Genomic DNA, 21,145 nt, shown 5'->3' with positions numbered 1-21,145 from the left:
GTGGAGCCCACAGTTAAGAGACTTTAAATTTTAAAAGATATTGGACATTTTAAATTGATTGAACTTTTTATATGTAAAGACTGGGACTTTAGATCTTGGGGATGAATAAGAACATAAGGGTTGAGGCTTAATAGTGATGTGTTTGTGTTTAAAGTTGACAAGGGGTCAATTGTACGGGCTAGTTTTGTGTGTCAACTTGACACAGGCTAGAGTTATCACAGAAGGGAGGGAGTTTCAGTTGGGGAAGTGCCTCCATGTGGGGCATTTTCTCAATTAGTGATCAAAGGGGTAGGGCCCCTTGTGGGTGGTGCCATCCCTGGGCTGGAGGTCTTGGGCTCTATAAGAGAGCAGGCTGAGCAAGCCAGGGGAAGCAAGCCAGTAAGGAACATCTCTCTCCATGGCCTCTGCATCAGCTCCTGCTTCCTGACCTGCTTGAGTTTCAGTCCTGACTTCCTTGGTGATATACAGCAATATGGAAGTAAGCCGAATAAACCCTTTCCTCCCCAACTTGCTTCTTGGTCGAGGTGTTTGTGCAGGAATAGAAACCCTGACCAAGACAGTGACTCTAGGTCCTGTCGAGTTGACAATGTAAACCAGAAGAGTCAATAGGGAAGAGATTCACTTTTGACAAAATGCCAGGCAGTGCAGTCTCAAGTTGGTGGAGGAGGAAAGTAGTTATAAAGAGAAGCAAGAGAGCACGAGGAGGAATGATTTAAAAGATGGCTGTGGGGCTAGAATGATGGCTCAGTGGTTAAGAGCACCAACTGCTCTTCCAGAGGTCCTAGGTTCATTTCCCAACAATCACATGGTGTCTCACAACTATCTGTAATGGGATCTGATGACGTCCTCTGGTATGTCTGAAGATGGTGACAGTGTACTCTTATACATAAATTAAATAAATAAATCTTAAAAAAATAAAGACAACACTTTTTAAAAAGATAAAGAAAAAAAGATGGCTGTGAGGGGCTTAACGACCTAGGAAGAAATGGATGGCCAAGATTGGAGGAGAATCCTGGCAAGATACAGAAAATACATAGTTTCCTTATATATCGGCCACTTTATCAAAATAATGAAGAAATTAGTATTCTCAGTGTAGCACAGATGACAACCCTGCTTATGCCAATATTTTGCCATCTGAAAACACTGAGATGATTAATGTACAAGAGCATAGATGCCAGCCAGGCTGAATTCTCAGAAGTCCTGTGCAGTACACCGAGAGTGTCTTTTTTGGATGCTGCCAGAGTCCTCAAGACAGGCCATTATGAACGTATTTCTTCATGTCTTGTGCTTCATCAACACATTCTATTGTGTTCCAAGTGCTAATTAAAATGGCATACCGATTGCCAAAGTAAAAGCAAAAGCACTTACATTATAACAAATCTCTAAATTAAATGGATCAAAACAGAGAATCTCATTTCAAGCTGACATACACTCCCCATCCTACGTGCGTAACTGTGGGGAGAGGGCAGGCACGCAGACTGAAAATCGGATAGCATAGTCCCCCAACCTGGAATCAGAATTGTTCAGAATCTTCTAGAAGTTCAAATTTCACAAATACAGCTTCATGAGCTTCTGCCTCTCTCTTCTGCCTCTTCAGTGACTACAATGCTTTGATTTGGAACCCAGGAAAAGGGTGATGCTGTGATGTCAAACACACAGCTGTTAGCAAAACGTCTCTCCGTCCCTCTCGAAAAATCCCACTCCTAGTTTGTGATTACCTTCCAGCCAGATAAAGACAATCTTTAAAATATTTACCCCCCAAATGTTACCCTAACTTCTCAAGAAGAAAAAAGAAGCCAGAGGCTGTTAAGTTCTCCTAACTAGATACTGGATTTGATATTAAGAGTAAGACTCAGAACACCACAGAGCCTTTATAAAAACAATATTCTGCTTGTCATGCCCAGCTGTGGAGACCTAAGTGCAAGCAAATCCCAAACATACACATTTCAGCGCATCCTGGGAATAGTCTTCCGCCTGTGAAGGTCAGGCACTGTTCACTGCCTTTTAACCTCCAGCTCCTCATACTGCTTCTCGCCATTCTTCTGCCTACCCAGAAGCACTACTTCATAGCATCCTTTAGAATGATCTACACATAGAAACGTTGTCAAGTTCTACTCAAAGAGTGCTATGCCTTTCTTTCCATCTCCCTCTGCCCATTTGCCTACATCTTCTGTAGGTCTTTGGATGCCTTCCTCGGCCCCATTTTCTGCTTAGCAGCCACATCTTTGCAAACCCAGTCAGCGACCACTTCCCTTAAGTCATTTTGGCTCTTCTCAAAGTACAGTCTCTCCTTAGCACTATCATGTGACACCCCATCCACTGCTTTCTGTCAGCACCACCCACTATGTCTGTGTGTGTCTGTCTGTGCTTACTACATCCATTTGTAGTATATACTTATGGGTGGGAAATGCCTCTCATTGATCTTGTTAGGCTAGGGCTTTGTACAATACTTACTCATAAAAAAATGTCAACATTGTTTACTGGGAAAGAGCACTCCAGTCTGATGACTGAAAATAGGCCATACAAGATAAACATTACAACTAACAATGGTCCAATAGAAGAAAAATATTAAAGTGAATGCAAAGTTACCACTTAGTGAGAGCCTAAAATAAGCAGGTAGTAGTAAAATCACAGTTGTAGAATAGAAGGAAACTTCTTGAGAATCTATTTTGTCATTTCCCACATGATTTAGGACAATAAGGTCAACAAGTATGTGGTATGTCTCATGACCTCCCACCAGGTCTCCCAACCCCATGTTAGGAACTTGCTCTGCCATATTCCACCATTTTTCTGGAGAACCCTTCTTGCTATCACTGGAAATCCTGTCCTCTGTTCTACTCTAATCAACTATTTTACCCACTCACACTCACACACACACACACACACACACACACACACACACACACACACACACACGCACGCACGCACCCATGCATGTACACACCCTGGGGATTGTTTTGAGAAAACCATCTGTCAACTAAAACACATGCTTGCATGGGTGAGTCCACCTGTGTTTACTCACATCCCTGAGGACTAATGGATGCTGCCTCAGTAAAATATGTGTGATTAACTATTTGTGATTAGCTACTTTTAAAGCAGAAAGAAAAACTCCTGATACAAAGTTTACAAGATAGAAGCCAATTTTCCAACCTATAGGACACCACTGTTAGTCACACCAGTGGGCTCCTTCCATGAGGCATGATTAGATGTTAGAAATGAATGCAGATCAAAGGAAAACATTAAGTTCTATTCCATTCCAAAGCCAATGTAATCACTCTATTTTAGTTTAACTCCATATGTGTGACTGTCTTTTATGGCCTCAGTAAGATAAACCAGACACTGTTTCTATCAAGTTTATAAAAATAAAAACCAATATTCATAAAACACATTGTTCTGAAAAGGAGTATCTGGCCAGCTGTCAGCTCATACACACTAGTACCATAATAAATATCAAAATTAACTATTAAAAATGGTTTGCAGCACTATAAATACATTTCTACTCACACATTTAGTGATGCTATATACTTAGTTAAATATATAGATGAAGGTCAGACTGAGCACTCAGATGATGAATAATCAGGGTCTGGCTTCCCCTTCATTTTCTTCATGATCAGAAATTTACCTATGACTTATATATGCCACACTTTTAGCCCAGCATGCATCTGTCACTAGAGGACATGTGCTCAAGAGAACAGGAATTAATGTTTGCATCACCTTAGGCAGGGCATAGTAAAGAATACAAACTGTCCTCAAACACTGTTTTGCTAAAACCACTTTTTTTTTAAGATTTATTTTATTTATTTTATGGGTATGAGTTCACTGTAGTTGTACAGATGGCCGTGAGCCAAAATGTGTGTGGCTGCTCTCCGGCCCCGCTCGCTCCGGCCCACTCTAGCATAATTCACTGTTGCTGTCTTCAGATGCACCAGAAGAGAGCATCAGATCTTATTATGGGTGGTTGTGAGCCATATGTGGTTGCTGGGATCCAAACTCAGAACCTTCAGAAGAGCAATCACTGCTCTTACCTGCTGAGCCATCTAGCCAGCCCCACCACTTTTTTTTATTGCTGTTTTAAGAACTTAACCACTACACTGCTCTCTTCTGTGAGACTACATTCCTAGGTTGTAGTATAAAAGCCAAGCAAGTTGTTAGTTATTTGAAAGTGGAAAAGAACAAGAAATGTCAGGAGCAGAAGCATTTTACCAATATAAACTCAATCCTGGAAAGGGAGAACTAGAAATCCCAACCTCTGTTCTAGGCTCAAACAATTATTTTACCCGCTTTCACACACACACACACACACACACACACACACACACACACACACAAAAAAAAACCAGGGATTGTTTTGAGAAAACCATTTCTTAGCTAAAAAACATGCTTGTAAAAGGACAATTGGAGATCAGATGGATCTCTAAAACCATGAAGGTACAAACCAAAAGGATTGTTTTGAAAATTTGTAATTGTATTATGTATTTCTAATGATTTGTGATAATCAAGGGAAAAGTGGTAGATAAATAGTTGGGTTGCCATAAGAACAGTTGATGTTGCCTAGAGTCTTATAAGAACTAGAGAGCGAGATCTCTTTAGTACCTCAGAAGCCAGGGGAAATGAACACAGTATACAGGACAAACAGATAGATGACTGAGCAGAACCAGAGACCCAGTTACAGGATCTGGATCACAGTCCAGAGAACTTTAGAAGGGAGAGAAGAAAACAACTACTTATTTACCAAACCCAGGATACTTCCATTAGAAACACTAGGAAAAGGTAAACTGTTTAAACAAGTAGTACTCAAAGCTCACTAGTTATCAACCACTGTGTGGTGAGCAGCCCAGCACAGCAGGAAACAGCTCACCACCAAGGAACACAGAAGCACCCGAAAGGCTAGCAACAGAGACTGGGAGACATTAAGATCTCTCTGCCTTCTGAATCGTAGAAATAAAAAGAATGTTAAGAAATAGCAATAAAGCCTGGAGAGATGGCTCAGTGGTTAAGAGTACTGACTGCTCTTCCAGAGGTCCTGAGCTCAATTCCCAGCAACCACATGGTGGCTCACAACCATCTGTAATGGGATCTGATGCCCTCTTCTGGTGTGTCTGAAGACAGCGATAGGAACTCATATACATAAAATAAATAAATAAATATTTTTTTAAAAAAAGAAATAGCAATAAATATCAGGGAAGATTTGAGTTTCTCCTATAAACATAATGTTAATTAAATGATTAAAACAGTTCTAAACGTGACAATTATTTTTTTCAATTGTGATGAGAAATACCTTTTCACCTCAAAGAGAAAAACCTGTAACGTAGAACTTGCTAAATCCTTTCCTAGGTCCCTTTCATCAGTATTTTAGAATTTTCCAGAAACTTAATTACCTATACATAACATATATATCTGATCATAAACTTAAAATACTGTTGACTAACAGAACAAGGACTATGTTCACACTTTTGTCACATAAATAGAACCTGCCATGTGGTGATGGTGATAATGCCTTAAATCCTAGCACTCAAGGAAGGTAGGCATATCTCTTGAGTTCAAGGCCAGCCTGGTCTACAGAAAAAGTTCCAAGACAGCCAGGGCTATAGAGAGAAATACTATTTCAAGTAAGTAAATAAGTAAATAAATAAAAAATAAACAAAGTCTACCTTTCAGAACTAGTATCTTTGTCCAAATACCCCTTTTAGCAAAGGATTATTAGAACAGAATGTTTCGTATAATTTTCAGAGTTTGAATTACTGTGATCTCAGTTAAATATCCTCATGCTAAACAAATACTTAGGAATAAAATTTTGCTGGTTACTGTTAGGCTGTAATGAGTACATTACAATCGAAGGCATATTCAGTGTGGTTATTTCTTCTAAAAATAAAGTTAATTTCTATGGAGCAAACCCAGAGAGGATAAAACATCATGAGACTCAGTCACTGGGGGAGAAAAGATTGCAAAGGATAGAAGACATTACTAAAATCCAGACATACAATGAACCCCCATCAATTCGCTGCAAGACTTACTGTAGACCCAATAGTATATTTTTATTTCTAACCTTAGCAAAGCTGTTTAGATTTTTTTTTTAAAATCCTCAACTCTTTTAAGCTGGGCATACCTGTAAGACCAGCACTTGGGAGGTTGAGGTTGGAGGATCATTAATTTTAAGGCCAGTCTGGCCTACGTGAAACTTTACCTCCAAAACAAACACTCAGAAGCAGGAGAGATGGCTCAGCAGTTAAGAGCTCTTGCAGAATACCTGGGTTCAGTTCCTAGCACCCACATAATGGTTTACAACCATCTGTTAATTCTAGTTTTAGGGGATCCAATGCCCTCTTCTGGGCTCCAGGCACATACAACACATACATGCACACAGGCAAAACACCTATACACACATAAAAACCAACACCACCACCACCACCCCCCAAAAAAAACAACAACAACTATTTTTCTCTGAAGATAAAATAGCAATGAGTTAAATTCAGGGCTATAGCTTCAGAACTAGATATTGATTTTCATGGTGCCAGAAATAGAACCCAAGTATTGTCAAAGCAGATTGCATGGGGAGTCACACAGGCATCACTATCCATGTGAATTCTAATCTGTCTTTGCAGCTACATGACTGAAATGCACTCAAGTCATCATTTCCAGTCCTATTCCAGCCACCCTCAAATGCCATCTGGGAGTAGTGTCCTTTGGAACACTCACTAGAATAGTCTTAGAAGCTTGCACTTGGTGTTCCTTGGGAAAGTCTGAGAATCTAAGGCTGGAGAAGCAAACCACAGCGTAGAGCCTAGAAGACTGGCCTGTATCCACAGTTCTCCTAGATCAAGGCATAAGGAAGGAGTGCAGAGAAAAATGAAGAAGGCACATAGAGATATGGAAATCTTTGATGTGTTATCAGTATAGTTAGTGTACTTTAATTTCTTTTATTTAAGCTTTAGACCAGGTACAAAGTGATTCTGGTTAAGGATTTCACACTTTCCTATAAATCTTGATAATATCAACAGTTTAGCTTTTTAAACTAAATTGCACAAGGATCTAAAATGGGGGATGCACAGACTTTGGCATAGTTTTGATGTTTCAAGAGGTCATTGCACTCTGGCCCAAGTGTGATCTCGCAGCAGGGGAAATGGAGCAGAGAGAGGCTCACCTCTGCTCATCTGGTCAAACACTGAGAGCCAGAGAGTCCAGGTCTTTCCATTAGGGTTTGTTTGTGTTTGTCAAAAGTATGAGGAACTCATTTTGAACAATTTAGGGGCAAAAGATATGCTGGATGTGCTACCAAGAGGTCAAGCCACTTTATAGTAGAAAACTGAAAACATCATAAAGTATTCCAACTTATCACAAAACGGAAATAGTACCCTTTTGCTCTATATCAATGCCAAGGTCACACAACTAAATGCTCTGTACTAGGTAAGTTGTTTGTATCTTAAGGTAATTTGTAACCTAATTTCAAGGTCTCTGAATGCTTACTTATTATTTTGGGGGCTGATAGTATAGAACCAAGAAAATCTCTGAGGAATATAAAAATAGCAACTAAATATAATCTTTATAAAGAAATAGAGGTAGGTTTCCAGCAATATCATTTTAGAACAAGAGTTTTTAAATAGCAACCCTGACAGGCCCCCTGTCCCTTCTTTGACTATTTAAGATTAGGAACGACCTTTGGAACATAGATAATACAATTTAGATTAGAAGGAACCTTACAGTATATAAAACTCTGTGTCTTTTGATTTTCATGATTCTGAAGCTTTGTCAAAGGCATTGTTTTTAAGATTTTTAAGATTGTTTTAAGATATTCAGTTTTACTAAATAAAACCAAACTGTCTTTTTTTTTTTTTTTAAATCTTCTCTGCATTGTTTGGTTTTCCACAATGTAAAGTTTACATTGGGATTGGGATTGGCATTTCTTGGACTTTGCAAGCTCCTCTTTAACCTTTTCTATCTCTTCATCCTGCCCTGCGGTCAAACGGTCTTGCTGCAGTACAGTACTGAAAAGTTGTGGAGTTTGCAATCCGGTATCTGGCTATTCCTAAGGCTCTCTTGGATGTTCTAGGACCTGTTCCGTCGGTTCTTGGTTTAAGTGTAGGGCAGATTATAGCACGGAGAGATATGTGTTATGCTATTGCTCATTTAAAAAGTTAGAACGATACAGGTTAGTTCCGAAGTGGGCAAGAAGGCAATCCAGGGGCCACTGTGGATGGGTGTGTGCGTTACAGGAGCGCACAGCAAAAATGTAGGGAAGCCCAGGTTAAGGTCTCCCAAGCCTGAGCCGGACTCCTTTGCACCCAGCGAGCATTCGGTCGTCTCAGAGCGGCTATCCGTAGCTGCTTAGTGAGGAGGTAAGGGTCACAGTCCCACGGCAAGCGGGGACCAAGTGACAGAACCAGGCCACCTTGGCTGGCACCCGCAGTCACATAACCCTATTCCCGAAAGGCAGCCCAGAATGTCGAGCACACTGCCCGTCGGGCCGAGTCCCCCACCTGTTGGCACGCTCCCCCGAGCTAGGCTTTGGACACTGTCCACGGACAGGGAATGTGACAGACGATCATAAATATGCAGGAGAGATGCAGCCAAGAGAGCAGAGCCACCGGGTCGGCACCGGCGGGAGCCACGGAGCTGGAGCCCGGCCCCAGTCGCCGCGCAGCCAAGGCCAGGCGGGCCGCGCCGGCGCACTCCGGCCACCGCACGGGCACGAGGGGCTCGGGCCGCGGGGACAGCCACGCCGAGCCCCGCCGCCGCCCGCCGTCCCCCACCGCGCGACCCGGCGGCATGGAGCCGGGCGCCGCGCCCCGGTCCGCGGAGCCCGCCGCGCGCCACGGCGATGGCAGGAAGAAGATGGCGGCGGCCGTGGCGGCGGCCACCGCAGCCTCCCACGCGCCGCTGACGCCAATGGCGCGCGCCGGCCGGCGGGCTACGGATGGCGGCTGCCCGGGCTCGGGCGAGGGGCGGGGCGAGGCGGCGAGGGGGCCGGCGGGAGGCGGAGGCCGGGCGGGCGGCTGGAGGGAGGTGGCGGGGACACTGTGTGGCTCTCGGAACATGGCGGGCGTCTGCGACGCGGCCGCCCCGGGAGAAGGCGGCGGTGGCGGCGCGGACGGCCCCGAGCGCACCGGCCGCAGCGAGGCAGAGCAGCCGGGTGGCGGCGGCCATGGGCCCGCACCCCAGCACACCGAGACGCTGGGCTTCTACGAGAGCGACCGGCGGCGGGAGAAGCGCCGCGGCCGCGCAGGTGAGGCGGGCGGGCGGGCGGGCGGGCGGGCGAGCGGGCGGGCGGGCGGGCGGCACTAGGCCGCGGCGGGCTACCGAGGAGCCGACCGGGCTGTGGTGGCGGGGACGCCAGCGCCTTCTCTCTGCGCGCGGAGCGGCTACGGCTCCCGTGGCTCCCGTGTCCCCGCGGCCGGTGACAGCTACCTCGGCGGCTAGTGCGCGGGGCCCGACGCGCCCGCGGCCATCCCTCCCCCAAGCCAGGTGCGCCCGGGAGATCGTCGGTCCCCGGTCACCGAGTGTTCGCGACTGGCCTCAACAGTGACAGGCATCTCCCGCATCCGCAGGAGGTCAAAAATGGGAAACGCAGGGCTTTCTAGGTGATGTCAATGCCAAGGTGACTTTTTACCCCTGTGTTTTAGGCGAAGTTGAGTCTCGGAAACCTGTTAACTTACCCGCCGAATCCATTTTTTTTTTCTTCATAGACTCAGCTGACAGTGTAGTCTCAACCGTGAAGTTCAGTAGTTTTCTCCGACACAGAAAAGTGCAGCACCCCTTACAATGCTACATGTGGAGTTTTCCTAAACTAAAACTTAAGCCAGAAGAAACCGTTTTGTCACACAAGAAAATACGTACCACTTTTAAGCCCTGCTGTCCATAAGCTCTGAAGCATACTGTTAAAATATTATAATCCCCGTGTGTTCAAGGATCTTATTATTTTAAGAATTTTTAATAGCTTTGGTATTTGTACTGAAGCTTTGTATTAAGCCTGGAAGCAAAAGGGAAAGTTTTGGCATGGCTCTTTCATTGGGTATAATAGTGATTGCATTTTAATTCTTACATCATAGGTCCAAGATCTTGGACAGCAACACGATGACATTTCTTCCAATTTGCTCCGAGCTAATGCAGTGGAATAAGGTCCTGCGGCTTATATAAATACGTGTTCAAGTTATAAGGTTGACTCCGTTCACTCTGAGTATTGAAATTCTAGGAGTCCTAAAAAGTCTGTAAGACTGGTGGATATATCCTGATAGACTTGCTATTTCTGGGAATTGGACTTGGAGTTTTGCATCAGTCTCCATATCTTTGAAAACTCTGGCACCCACTGTGTGCCTTGTTTGATCTTTTTTTTTTTTTTTTAGCTACTTAAATTTCTCCCTTTATTCTCTATCTGGTTTAGTTGTCAGTTAAACACTTGCTTGCAAAAAAAAAAAAGTTTGCTTTCTAAAGTGGCAACACCTAAAAAACAAAGTCTTCAATCTCTCAGCCACTTGTTCACTTAGACTCGAGGGCAAGCACATAGATGTGAGCAGGTTTCACTACGGTTTCGGTTGAGGCCTTTATGTTGTTTGCATGAAGAAAGACAATGAAGCTGTAAAGAGCCTTTTGTGAACACAAACCTTGAACTTCTGAAGTGAAGTGAATTTCTTCTTCCCTGGCACTAATGCAGACCTTGAACTTTTAAAGTGAGCATTCCTGGGCTGAGCTGGATACTTAGGCTTCTATAAATTTGACATCATATCACACACTCATTCTTCACAGAGGTGACAGACTGAGCATTGTCAGGTTTACAGCTGGATTTTCCACCTGCAGTGGCAGAAAGCCCTTACTAAGGAGACAGCATCAAGCCTTAGCCATTGGGGTGGCCCTTTTTGTTCCCATCAGTCTTATATAAGGGAAAAGATAGCAGTTACTCCTGCTTTGGTAGATGGCATTAGGGATCTAGGCAAGCATCCCAGGGACATTCGGAAAGCACCAGCCAGTGGCTTTCTTGTGTGGACTCCGTGTGAGCCACTCTCTTCTGACCCCTGGGGTCTATGCTATGAGCCAGGCAGCTCTCAGTGTTGCTGATGCATGCCCACCAGTGACTGGGTCTGCAGTTGGCCAAGGCATCCCCACAAGCTTAGAAATCTTGGTGTTCTTTTTGTTCACCTCCAAGTGCCGCTTTCTTCTGCTCTGTTTTCTTTTCTTTGCCTCCTTACCAAGAAATAGGAAACGGGTTGGCTGGGCCAGAGGGCACCACCTAGTGTCAGACTGGAAACATCTCTTTTGAGTCATTTAGTGTGAGGGCTCACACTGAAGTATTAATTGTCCATTCTCTGTAAAAGCTCCTGTACACTTGCCCTGTCCTCCCCTCTGCAAGCCAGGGTAGTCCGTGTGTTGTTCCTTTTGAAAGTCATAATCTTAGTGTCTTGATGGCCTTAACTGTCACTTAGTTTCAATCCCTTTTATCATTTTCCCCAAGGCATTCAGGGCTCCTGACATTTGTTGGTCAGTCCTAGCAGTCTAGTATTCTCTTTACATGAACATACAGTTAAGGTGCTTATCCTTACTTTGAATAAAAAAATGGTTTAGTGTTTAAGGTTCATCCTAATTTATCTGTTGAGGAAAATATGTAAATATATATCTGAGTACATACAGCTCTAAATATGATATGCATTCACCTATATCAGTTATGTTTTCTTTCTGTTTCTTTGCGGACTGCTATCATTTGATTCTCAGCAGCATTTTATTTAACGCATGAATTGTCTGACAAATGGTAGTACTTGCATCTTATCACAGTTAGGGAGGGATGCCCCGCTCACCATTCCCATGTGTGGTGACTGAGCTGGAACTCTGGAAATAGTGCTCACCAAGAGCTGTGCTCTCACCTTGCTCTTAACGTTTTTGCTGTTTCATGTTGCATTTTTTCAACACAGACCAGATTGAGTAATGCCTATCATCCGGTTCCTGTGTTTTTCCCCTCTTGACTTGTCTGCAAAGTTCTAGGTGAGAGAGATTCTATAAAGCCGTGTTTGGCTTTGGGAATCAATGCCGAGCGAGTCAATGCTGGACTAAGAATTAGGGAATCTGTCTTCTTAACTTGGTTCAGTTGTTGAACTGTGTAGACTGCTTGCTTAATCCACTTGGCTGTGCTTCATCGAGCCACTACTAAATAGTCTCTAACTTAGTTGTCTTACTCTCCATGGAGACTTAACAGAGGCTTGGTGTAAAATAAACATGACATCCACCCGTGAGCATGAAACAGTTCCCTGTAAGGCAAGTGCAGAGGCTGAGCAGATAAGCATTGCTTGTAAAATGAGAGGCCTGATGTCAGGTGTGGAACAGTGCTCTGACTATTGTCCTCTTTGTAATGGTGACTTGACTTCTGGAACTCGTCTCTTGTCTGATTTGTTTCTCTCCTTGCCTTTACACATCTCATTGTATCTCCAGGAGAAGAAAGAAAAACTGAAACCCAGAAAAGCCAACTGGTGTCCTGTTAGCAGTTTCCACAGAGATTGTCAGTGGGATTCAGACGATTCCTATTGCTTGCATTCTACTGTCTGTGGACTTGAAATTTTAAGCTTGCTGGAAGATTATTGACACCTCCCACTTTTAATCCTTTGCTTTGTTAGTGTTAAGATGTCACTTTCATTTTTGTACCACCTTCTGTCTCTAAAAATATAACTGCTCTGCTCTTTACTGTTCTAAAGGAGACCATAACTTTTTTTAAAGGGTGGGAGGCAGAGGTAAGAAGATCCTGAGTTCAAGGCCAGCCTGAACTACATGGAGAGCCCATGTCTCCAAAACAACCAACCAAACAAACAAACAAAAAAACCCAAAAAGCCTCAAGAACTTGAATATAGTGTGCAAACTGGTTCTTTTTCTTACATTTGACTTAGGAAGGCAAAACTCCTATTGTATTGTCTCCTAGAAAAGTTAATTCCTAGTTTTCCTGTATAAAAGTATGCCTGTGTAAGAAAGGCTCATTTACTATTTTAGATACCTTGTTAAGCTTTGTAAACACTTCTTTTATATAAGGGCAGAGACGAGCTTGTTTCATGGTTTCTTAACTGTCAACCAGCATTCCTTTCCAATTTGCTTTTTTAATGTGCTATTTTAAGAAAGATATATTTAGACATATTGCTGAATATGTAAATATATGTATGATTACTCACTACTTTTAATAAATACTTCTTGATCCTAGCTTCTAATTTCTAATGTAAGCTGTCTCGGATGAGTAAGACTAATAGTTCTTATTTCAGGAGTAAAGGAAAAGAATTTATACTCATTTCTCAATTAAAAGTAAAGGATTACAGAATGTTTCTGTAGTAGATGAATATTGATTAAAATATACTGGTGGAATTGATTTGGACTTATGATTGATATTATTTTACTTTTATTAATACTTACAATCTCCTAATAGGCACATTTATACTTAAATAGTAAAATAGCTCTATTTTCAAAAGACTAAACCCGAAGTCATAGGACAAGTAAAGTCAGATAAATCTGTAGAATGCTAGAGAAAGTTTAGCAAAGCCACCATGCACTGGTACGCTGAAAATCTCATTAGGAAGTACAGACGTCTCCAGGGAGTCATGGGGAGAGGAGGCATACCATACAAGCAGCAAGGCCGGCTTGACAGACAGGTCAGGTCCAAGGCAGTGGAAGCCCCTTCATTTGGTATGATTGAAAAGCATATTCTGGCCAAGTCTTTTTCTCTAAAATAATAGTGGGTGATTGGGTGTAATTGTGGTGAGAGAAGAGAGCACACTGCATTTCACAGGTCAGGTCTGGCCTTCACTCTCACACTTGTCCTTTTAAATGAGTTTTGGCTGGGTCTGTTAGTTTTTTTAGTTTCTTCGTTTGTATTATGTGAATATCTTTAAGTCTCCTTTTTAGTTGTAATTGTTATGAGACTTATATAAAGTAATGAACACAAGACCTTTGTAAACTGCCTCAGAGTGGAAGGATCCCATCCATTAAACCTGGTCTTATCTCTATGAATTGTTGATATGGAAGCAAGTTAAGGCCTTCAGGATAGTTTATACCGTGAAGCTTGGGCTTTTACTCATCATTGTTTTGCTGTGCCTTTAAAAACCATTCTGTGGTCTATTAGCATGGTATTTGTTGGTTGTGTGTAGAGACAATGTTACACGAGGACTTACTCAGAAATGGACATTGGAAAAATAAGGTACATGGTACTTGGGTCATGGTCTTATGGCAGGGTCTGCTGTTAGGGTGGCTACATTGAACCCAGGTTCTGTGGAAGTGCAGGGAATGAGGACTGATGGCTTACTACACTTTTCAGAAAATGTGCAGGTATCTGTTTTTAAAAGTACTTAGTGCTGGGCATGGTGTCTCATGTCTGTAATTCTGGTGCTGTGGAAACAGAGGCAGGAGGATCACTGTAAACTTAAGGCCAGCCAGATCTACATAGGCCAAGCAGCCAGGACTCCATAGCAAGTCCTTGCTTCAAGAATGAACAGTAGTGGAATGAATAATCTAGTGGTGAAAGCACCCACTTGGCCAGAACTCGGAAGCAGGTCTCTCACTTGCTTTTGGTGCAACCTTGGAGATGATGACTCTGCCTCTCTGTGACTTGGAGACAGTCATAGCTGTAGAATCTGTTTATAGTTGTGAGTGTTTGTACTTAAAGAATACACTTTCATTGTTTAATGTTTTACCATTAAAGAACTTAACGTTGTGGGGCAGGTGAGATGGCTCAGCAGTTAAGAGTCTAAGTTGGTGTTTAACACTAAGATTCTTGCTTTTCTAGAGGTAGTTTTCTTCACAGTCCTCTTTTGTATTTATAATATTGCTGAAACATTTTTGTTTATATGAAACAAATCTAATTAATTTCGGTCACATCCTTATTTAAATGTACTTGCGATGCTTTCCGCCATAGAACCCGGATGGCAGAAACAGCATTTATAGATTTAGGTAACAACCACACCAGAAATGGTTAATTTTACCACTAACATACAGAAAGGAACTGGAGTTCATGACACCACTTTATGCCCTGTGGTTTTCATCTGCTTTCACACAAACACTGGCAAGTGCCTCAAGGATCTGTGTGGAAAGCAAGACGGAAACAGGTGTTACAGAACTGGCAGAAGGTTTAGTTTTCCCTTTTGAAAACAAGAGATCGACCATCATAGGCCTAAAAGCTGAGAGAGCTGGTGGTGCTAAAGCCCCTTCTCTAGTTGACTCCACATTGTTTTTGTAGACCTGTGAACCAAAACACTGATTATAGCAAAAACTGTCCTCAGCAGTCCTGGAGGCAGATACCGCTGAGAATTTGCTCAATAAACAAGGTGCATCCAGGCCTTTTTGTTTTAGTTTGCTTTTTCAAATACAAAACCACTATATAATGACCTGACTGTGTGTCTCTTTAACACAGAAGACAGACTCCTGGTCTGCCCACGCTTCTGCCTCTTGTTGGAGACAGGAAGCCTCCCATCCTTGCAATGGCTGCTTTCAGGGGTTAGACCGAGGCCCCTTGGGCTGCTGTTTATAATCATGATCACTGAGGACCTTGGGCTGAAGCCCAGCAGCCTTCATTCCCTGCTAACTCCCCAGTCTCAGAAGAGTGCCAGCTCTAGCACCCAGCAGCTCTTCTCTTCTAGAGATCTGTATTTTCTTTCAGCTACTGAGTTATCTTGTAAAAGTGTATCCTTAGTATTAAGTAGTTCCACCAATGCTGAATACTTGGATTAATCCTACTTTTTATGTTCATATAGGTCATCTTTAGGTAAAGTCAGAGTTAAATAAGATTGGATGAAAAGTGCCAAAAGTTGGCACTGAGCTGAGTGCAAGCACAGGTTTGTCTAGTGGTAGCATTTCTCTTCTGCAGCATAGCATGCAGGGTTTCCTTTTCTCTTCAGGAAGTGTTGTAGTTCTAGAAAGCCCAATGTTTTACTCTCTGTGGATGAGATTATATCATCGCCTTTAAGACTGAGCATCTGTTAATCTAAGCAGTGGTATTTGTAGCTTGTGCCTACTTCACCCATGACTTGACTATAGTCTGAGAAAGGAAGGCAGGATCCCCATGGTGCACCGTGACCCTGTATGTCTTGTGCCAAGCAACAATGGGGAAATGGTGCCATTTCTCCCCAGGAAGGCTTACCTTTCCCCATTTCACTCCCAGACACTTCTCAGTGTATCACCAATTCTGCAAATGAATTATCAGTCTCATGAATAAAGGTGTGTGTATGTGCACGTGCACTCTGTGTGTGTGTGTGTGTGTTTGTGTGTTTATACTTACATAGAACATACTACTTAAACAAAAATAAGCATGTGATGTGATGTGAAATTTCTGGAACTAGAGATTCATTCCAGAACTGACGAAAGTAAGCTCTTTCAGGTATACTGTCCAGACCCTTGGCTTCTGCCTTCCTGGCGGCTTTTTGGGGTTCTTTTTGACTATCCCTATTTGGTAGTGCTTTGGTACATTTGTTAGAAAAATCACAGAGAAACCTCAGAAGTTAGTTAGAAAACTTTTGCGATCCTGGAAAAAAATTGAGCCTTGTGCAGAGAGCTTCATGCAGGTGTTGGTAAGGTAAGAGGTTTGGAGAGATGGCTAAGATGATGAGGATAGGAGAAGCATGGCATACCAGAAAGAACTGAGGTCAGGCATCTTCACCTCCATTTATTAAGTCCTGCAGAGTGGAACACATAGCTACTTTTGGCTTGCCTTCCTCTACTGATATAAACATCAGGGGAGCAGAGGCAATGTGGACAAGTGGACCAGCCCTACAAAAGAAAGGTTCTGCTTTGTGTAGCTAGTGACTTTATGGCATTGGGAAACTTTCATTTAACAGGAGTAAACTTTTATTAAGGAGAAGTACCATTGCTGGCTGGCTTCTGCAGGATAGCCAGGCTCACCCAAGCAAAAGGCAGCTGACCTGTGTCTGAGTGGCTGGCATAGTCGTGGGCTTTCAGCAGTGCTTCCCAGGGCCCTGGGCTGCCTTTGGACTCCTGGAATGCATATTCAATGGAGTCTTCACAGCTGCTCCTCCCCCATCTCTGTAGTCCAGGCCTGTAACACCTTGAGACCCAGGACTGGGCTGAAAGGTGTTGTTCGGCTCCTTCTGTTCTCAGCAGCCATCCCTTCCATACTCTGGAAGAGTATAGTGTTTTCAGCATGCAACAACAGCAGTTTCCCAACACTACCCTCCAGTCATCTGGTTTCCCTTTTTTGTAGGCACAGACCTGTAGACTGTCTATTCCCCATTTGTTTTCTATGTGTTTTACCTAGGGCCCCAGCCTATGAGTTCTTGATAAACACTTCTTTTTCTTTTGTGTCGTTTCTTTTTTCTGTAGAACTGTCATTATTGAGGTTCCTCGGTGCTGAACTGACTAGAGGATACTTCCTTGAACATAACGAAGCCAAGTATACCGAGCGAAGAGAAAGGGTGTACACTTGTATGCGAATACCACGAGAATTGGAAAAGGTACTCTTTTTTTTCTTTTCACTTCCAAACATCATTTAAAAGTGTTAATTATGAAAAAAAAATTGTGAACAGCTTCCATTGACTTTTTAAAATATTGGAAATAACATGGTAAGTGATTGAATGTGTTTGGGGATATAGGATTGCTTTGTAGAAAGTGGCTTGTAACAGCTGGTTTAGTATGAAGGGAACATTACTGAATCTCTTCACGCCTTCACTTTGGTACATATTTGCGTCTTAGCCAAACAGCTTTGTGTCAGGATTTCCTCTCCATCTCCGAGCTCACCCGCTCCCTTCAGTTGTGTGTTTCTAGACTAGCACATTCTCCTTTTCTTTTTTTTTTTATACTTAAGGTAATTTCAACCTTTTCTGAGGTTGCAGCTTCTTAGAATAGCCACATATTTGAAGACCTATGTGACAGACCATCAAGGAAGAACATGACTTGTTAAAGGGAAAGATAGAAAAAACAGCACCAGGTCCTCAGTATGTTGTTGCAGGGTCAGGCAGTGGACAGGAAAGCCCTTTTCCCTCTAATGCTGCTGGAGTTAGGAGTCCTGTGAGAGTCGAGATCTTATTACAAGGAAAGATGTGTGAGCTAACTCATGTATCTATCTTTATGGTAGCTGCTTCCTCAGAACTGTGCTTCCTATTAGAGTAGCTGTGGGCAGCCCCATTGTGTTCTCTCAGTGCTCTGTGAAGAAGAGGTGTGGCAGACCGTGGGAAGCCACCTCCTAGCCCCCATGGCTGAGAAGAAGCGACTTCACTTTCTGTAGGCTCTTGGTAGTGCCACCTGCTGAAGTGTGAGGTTGTTTATGCTGGACTGAGACTTCGAGAACTGCTGAGGAGGATTCAGGAGGCCTGTGCTTCCTATGATTCTCACTGAGGAGGATGAAGGCTCCCATGGAGGAGCCTGAGGGACTGATGGCTGAGGGGCAGTGGAGGACTGAGGCTCTGCAGTGTTCCTTCCTCAACACCAGAGGAGCTGCATTTTCTCTTAAGAGATTCAGCTAACATTGTGTCTGGGCTGGTTAGGTGAGACAGATGCTTGTAATGGGAAGTAAGTAGAAAAAAGATGAAGCCAATTCTTAGGTTGGGAAGCACTGCTAGGTTGCTTTTTAGATTTATTTTTTTTTTATTTTTTGGTGTGTGTAATAAACCATGATGTAGAAGTGTTTAGGCACAGTTTAGAGTCAGGGGGAAGATAATCTGCTGATGCTAAATTTGTTAGAGGTAACAGCAGCATATTTAACCTATACCCACCCAGTCTTACCTCTCCCTGTAAGGAAAGTTTCTCTCTTGGTGATCAATCCTGAATGCCAATTTTGTCTGAAAATACTGAAATTTACCTGCTAACACAGCCAAATTTCCTGAATATACCCAGCTCTCCCTTGCACTGAATCTGATCCCTTTGTTACATCATCCATTAGTTCTGTTGTTTGTCAACAGGCCCTTTACATACATGCATTTTCCTTCATCACAACATTGAAGTGACAAGCAGATGTTGTTCATGGTGAGGAAATACCCACAGGTCTTGATAAGACTTAATGCAAGCAAGTGCTCTTAAAGTAAGGTCCACTGTGAGACCACTGTAGGGCTAAGAAATAGATGTAGTGTGTTGCCATCAGGATTTGCCTTTTAAAGGAAAGAAACAACAAAGTATCAAAGTGCATTGCTGTACCAGGAGTTAACTGTTTATAAAACCACAATTATTTGTATGAAGGTTAAATGTATGACATCCCAAATTAATTAGCATTCATTTCTCAGTTGTTTTGCCTGAAAGGGACTGCTGGCTGTAGATCTTTGAGGAACATACAGAGTGCTATAGAAGAGGGTGGGGTTTTACAATTGACTTCACTTCTCCTCAACTGCTAACATTCACTTAAAGCCTAGGAGACTATTTGGCATCCTGGTTAATCTAAATTATTTTATTGTCTCCCTTTTAGTGAACATTGTCAATACCAACATATAATAACTTATTGGCTGTTTTCTTGGTAAATTTCACCAACAAAAATTGGCTATATTTTCACATAACATCATCTGGAAGAAGTACTTGAAAATTAGAGAGCTCTATGCTTTTCTGAAGTCTACAAGGACTACAAAACATTGATGTTCATACTTTCAGGTCAAGGAAAATCAGCTTAGTGTCTTTTACCAAACCTGTGGACTCAGTATGTCAATGGATCAACAGCCTTACTCTTGACATTATACTCTGTGCTTCGAGCAGTGTCTCCAGCTTTCCTTTTGCACTCCTTTCCAAACTTCTTCCCCTGGCATGAAGCCCTGACATCTTAGAGAGTACTTCCTTGGTCTGGGTGGGGGTGAATTTCTTTTCTTTTTTTACACAAACCTCCCAATCCTGCCTAGGTCTGGGCACTTCCACTCTGCTACTGAGCACTCCAAAAATATTGAGTACTTTTGGAGTGTTGTTCTGTCTCCCATAAAACTGAAGAGACTGGCTTCTCTGGTGATTACAGTGGGAGGCCGAGAGAAGTGCAGTGGCTCTCTAGCAGGCTGCCACTGCTTGGCCTCAGATCCCAGCTCCACTGCTAGATTCTAGCTGTGACTTCTAGGTTGTTCCCTCTCCTTCATGTGCTATGGTCTTCTGCTTGTGCATCAATTACACTTGAACTCTGTAGAAATGTTTTAAAATCTTTGACAGCCTTAACTTTAGCAGTTAACTTTTGAGGAGTGTCCTGCCATGGAACAAGATAAATTTCTTCATCCACGGGTTTCATTCCTAAGCTTTCAGGACACAGCAGGAGATGCTTGGAGAGACCTGTTTCCAAGGCTCCCTGGGTCTCTTCTTTATCTCCTGCTTTGCTTTAATTAAACATGACTTTGCCCACCCTGCAAGAGATGACTGTCTGTCAGCCTTTCTCAGATTACTAACCACACATAGAAAGAGACCCAAGGGAAAGTTTGTTTCCACTTTCCTTTAACCAGGCTCTCTTGAGGTAAACCTGATCTTGCTTATGAAGGATTTACTATACAAGAACACTAGGTAACATAGGCTACAGTTGATTCATAGTTCACAGCTTTTAGAGTTTATCTTTAGTGGGATGCAGCTGGACACTAGTTGAGGACAGAGACCCATGTCTTCTGGCCTATGTGACAGTTCCTATTGCTGACTTTCAAACGGAATTTGTTTCTCACCATATTTTGGTGGATGCAGGTACTAGGGAATGATTTACAATTTACTATGTGTCAAATATGTAATTATCTCTTGTCCAAGGCTAATTTTGTTGGCTTTGTAGATCTAAAATTATAATAATTTTGCGAAATTTAAAATTTCACAAAACATAAAATTGAAAAAAAAAAACCCTGTCCATCATAATATTTTTCTAAAATCCCCTGATAAGTTTATATGCTAATTGAAGGAGGGAGATAAAGATCACATACTTATTGACTGTTCTGTGTTCTGTCTTAAATACTTATGGTACGTCCTAGACATTTGTAGCATGGAAGTACATAGACTCAGATTTTAGCCTGAAACTCGGATTTTAGCATGGTGGGAAATATTGAGTTATAATAGAAGATACAGAATGTTAAGTGTCATGAAGCAAAATAAGTAAAATGCTGCTAAGAATTTCCAGAAGGGCCAGGTGCTAGTGGTACATACCCTTGATCCTAGCATTTGGGAGGCAGAGGCAGGTGGGTTTCTGAGTTTGGGGTCAGCCTGATCTACAGAGTGAATTCCAGGACAGCCACAGTTACACAGAGAAACCCTGTCTCAAAAA

General features: G+C 42.7%; 1 protein-coding gene across 1 annotated transcript in view; it reads left to right on the top strand.

Annotated features, from left to right (window-relative positions):
- The first annotated feature begins 8,837 nt into the window (after nucleotides 1–8,837).
- Nucleotides 8,838–21,145, top strand: part of Tapt1 (transmembrane anterior posterior transformation 1) — a 51,704-nt gene continuing 39,396 nt past the window's right edge. The window contains exons 1-2 of the mRNA XM_031342149.1: nucleotides 8,838–9,220; nucleotides 17,281–17,411. Of these exons, the coding sequence (XP_031198009.1) occupies nucleotides 8,884–9,220; nucleotides 17,281–17,411 (468 nt within the window). The 5' untranslated portion in view covers nucleotides 8,838–8,883. The remainder of the gene's footprint in view (nucleotides 9,221–17,280; nucleotides 17,412–21,145) is intronic.

Source organism: Mastomys coucha, unplaced genomic scaffold, assembly GCF_008632895.1.
Source record: "Mastomys coucha isolate ucsf_1 unplaced genomic scaffold, UCSF_Mcou_1 pScaffold22, whole genome shotgun sequence".
NCBI lineage: Eukaryota > Metazoa > Chordata > Mammalia > Rodentia > Muridae > Mastomys > Mastomys coucha.
The sequence above is the reverse complement of the archived record's forward strand: the minus strand, read 5'-3'. Positions and strand labels throughout refer to the sequence as shown.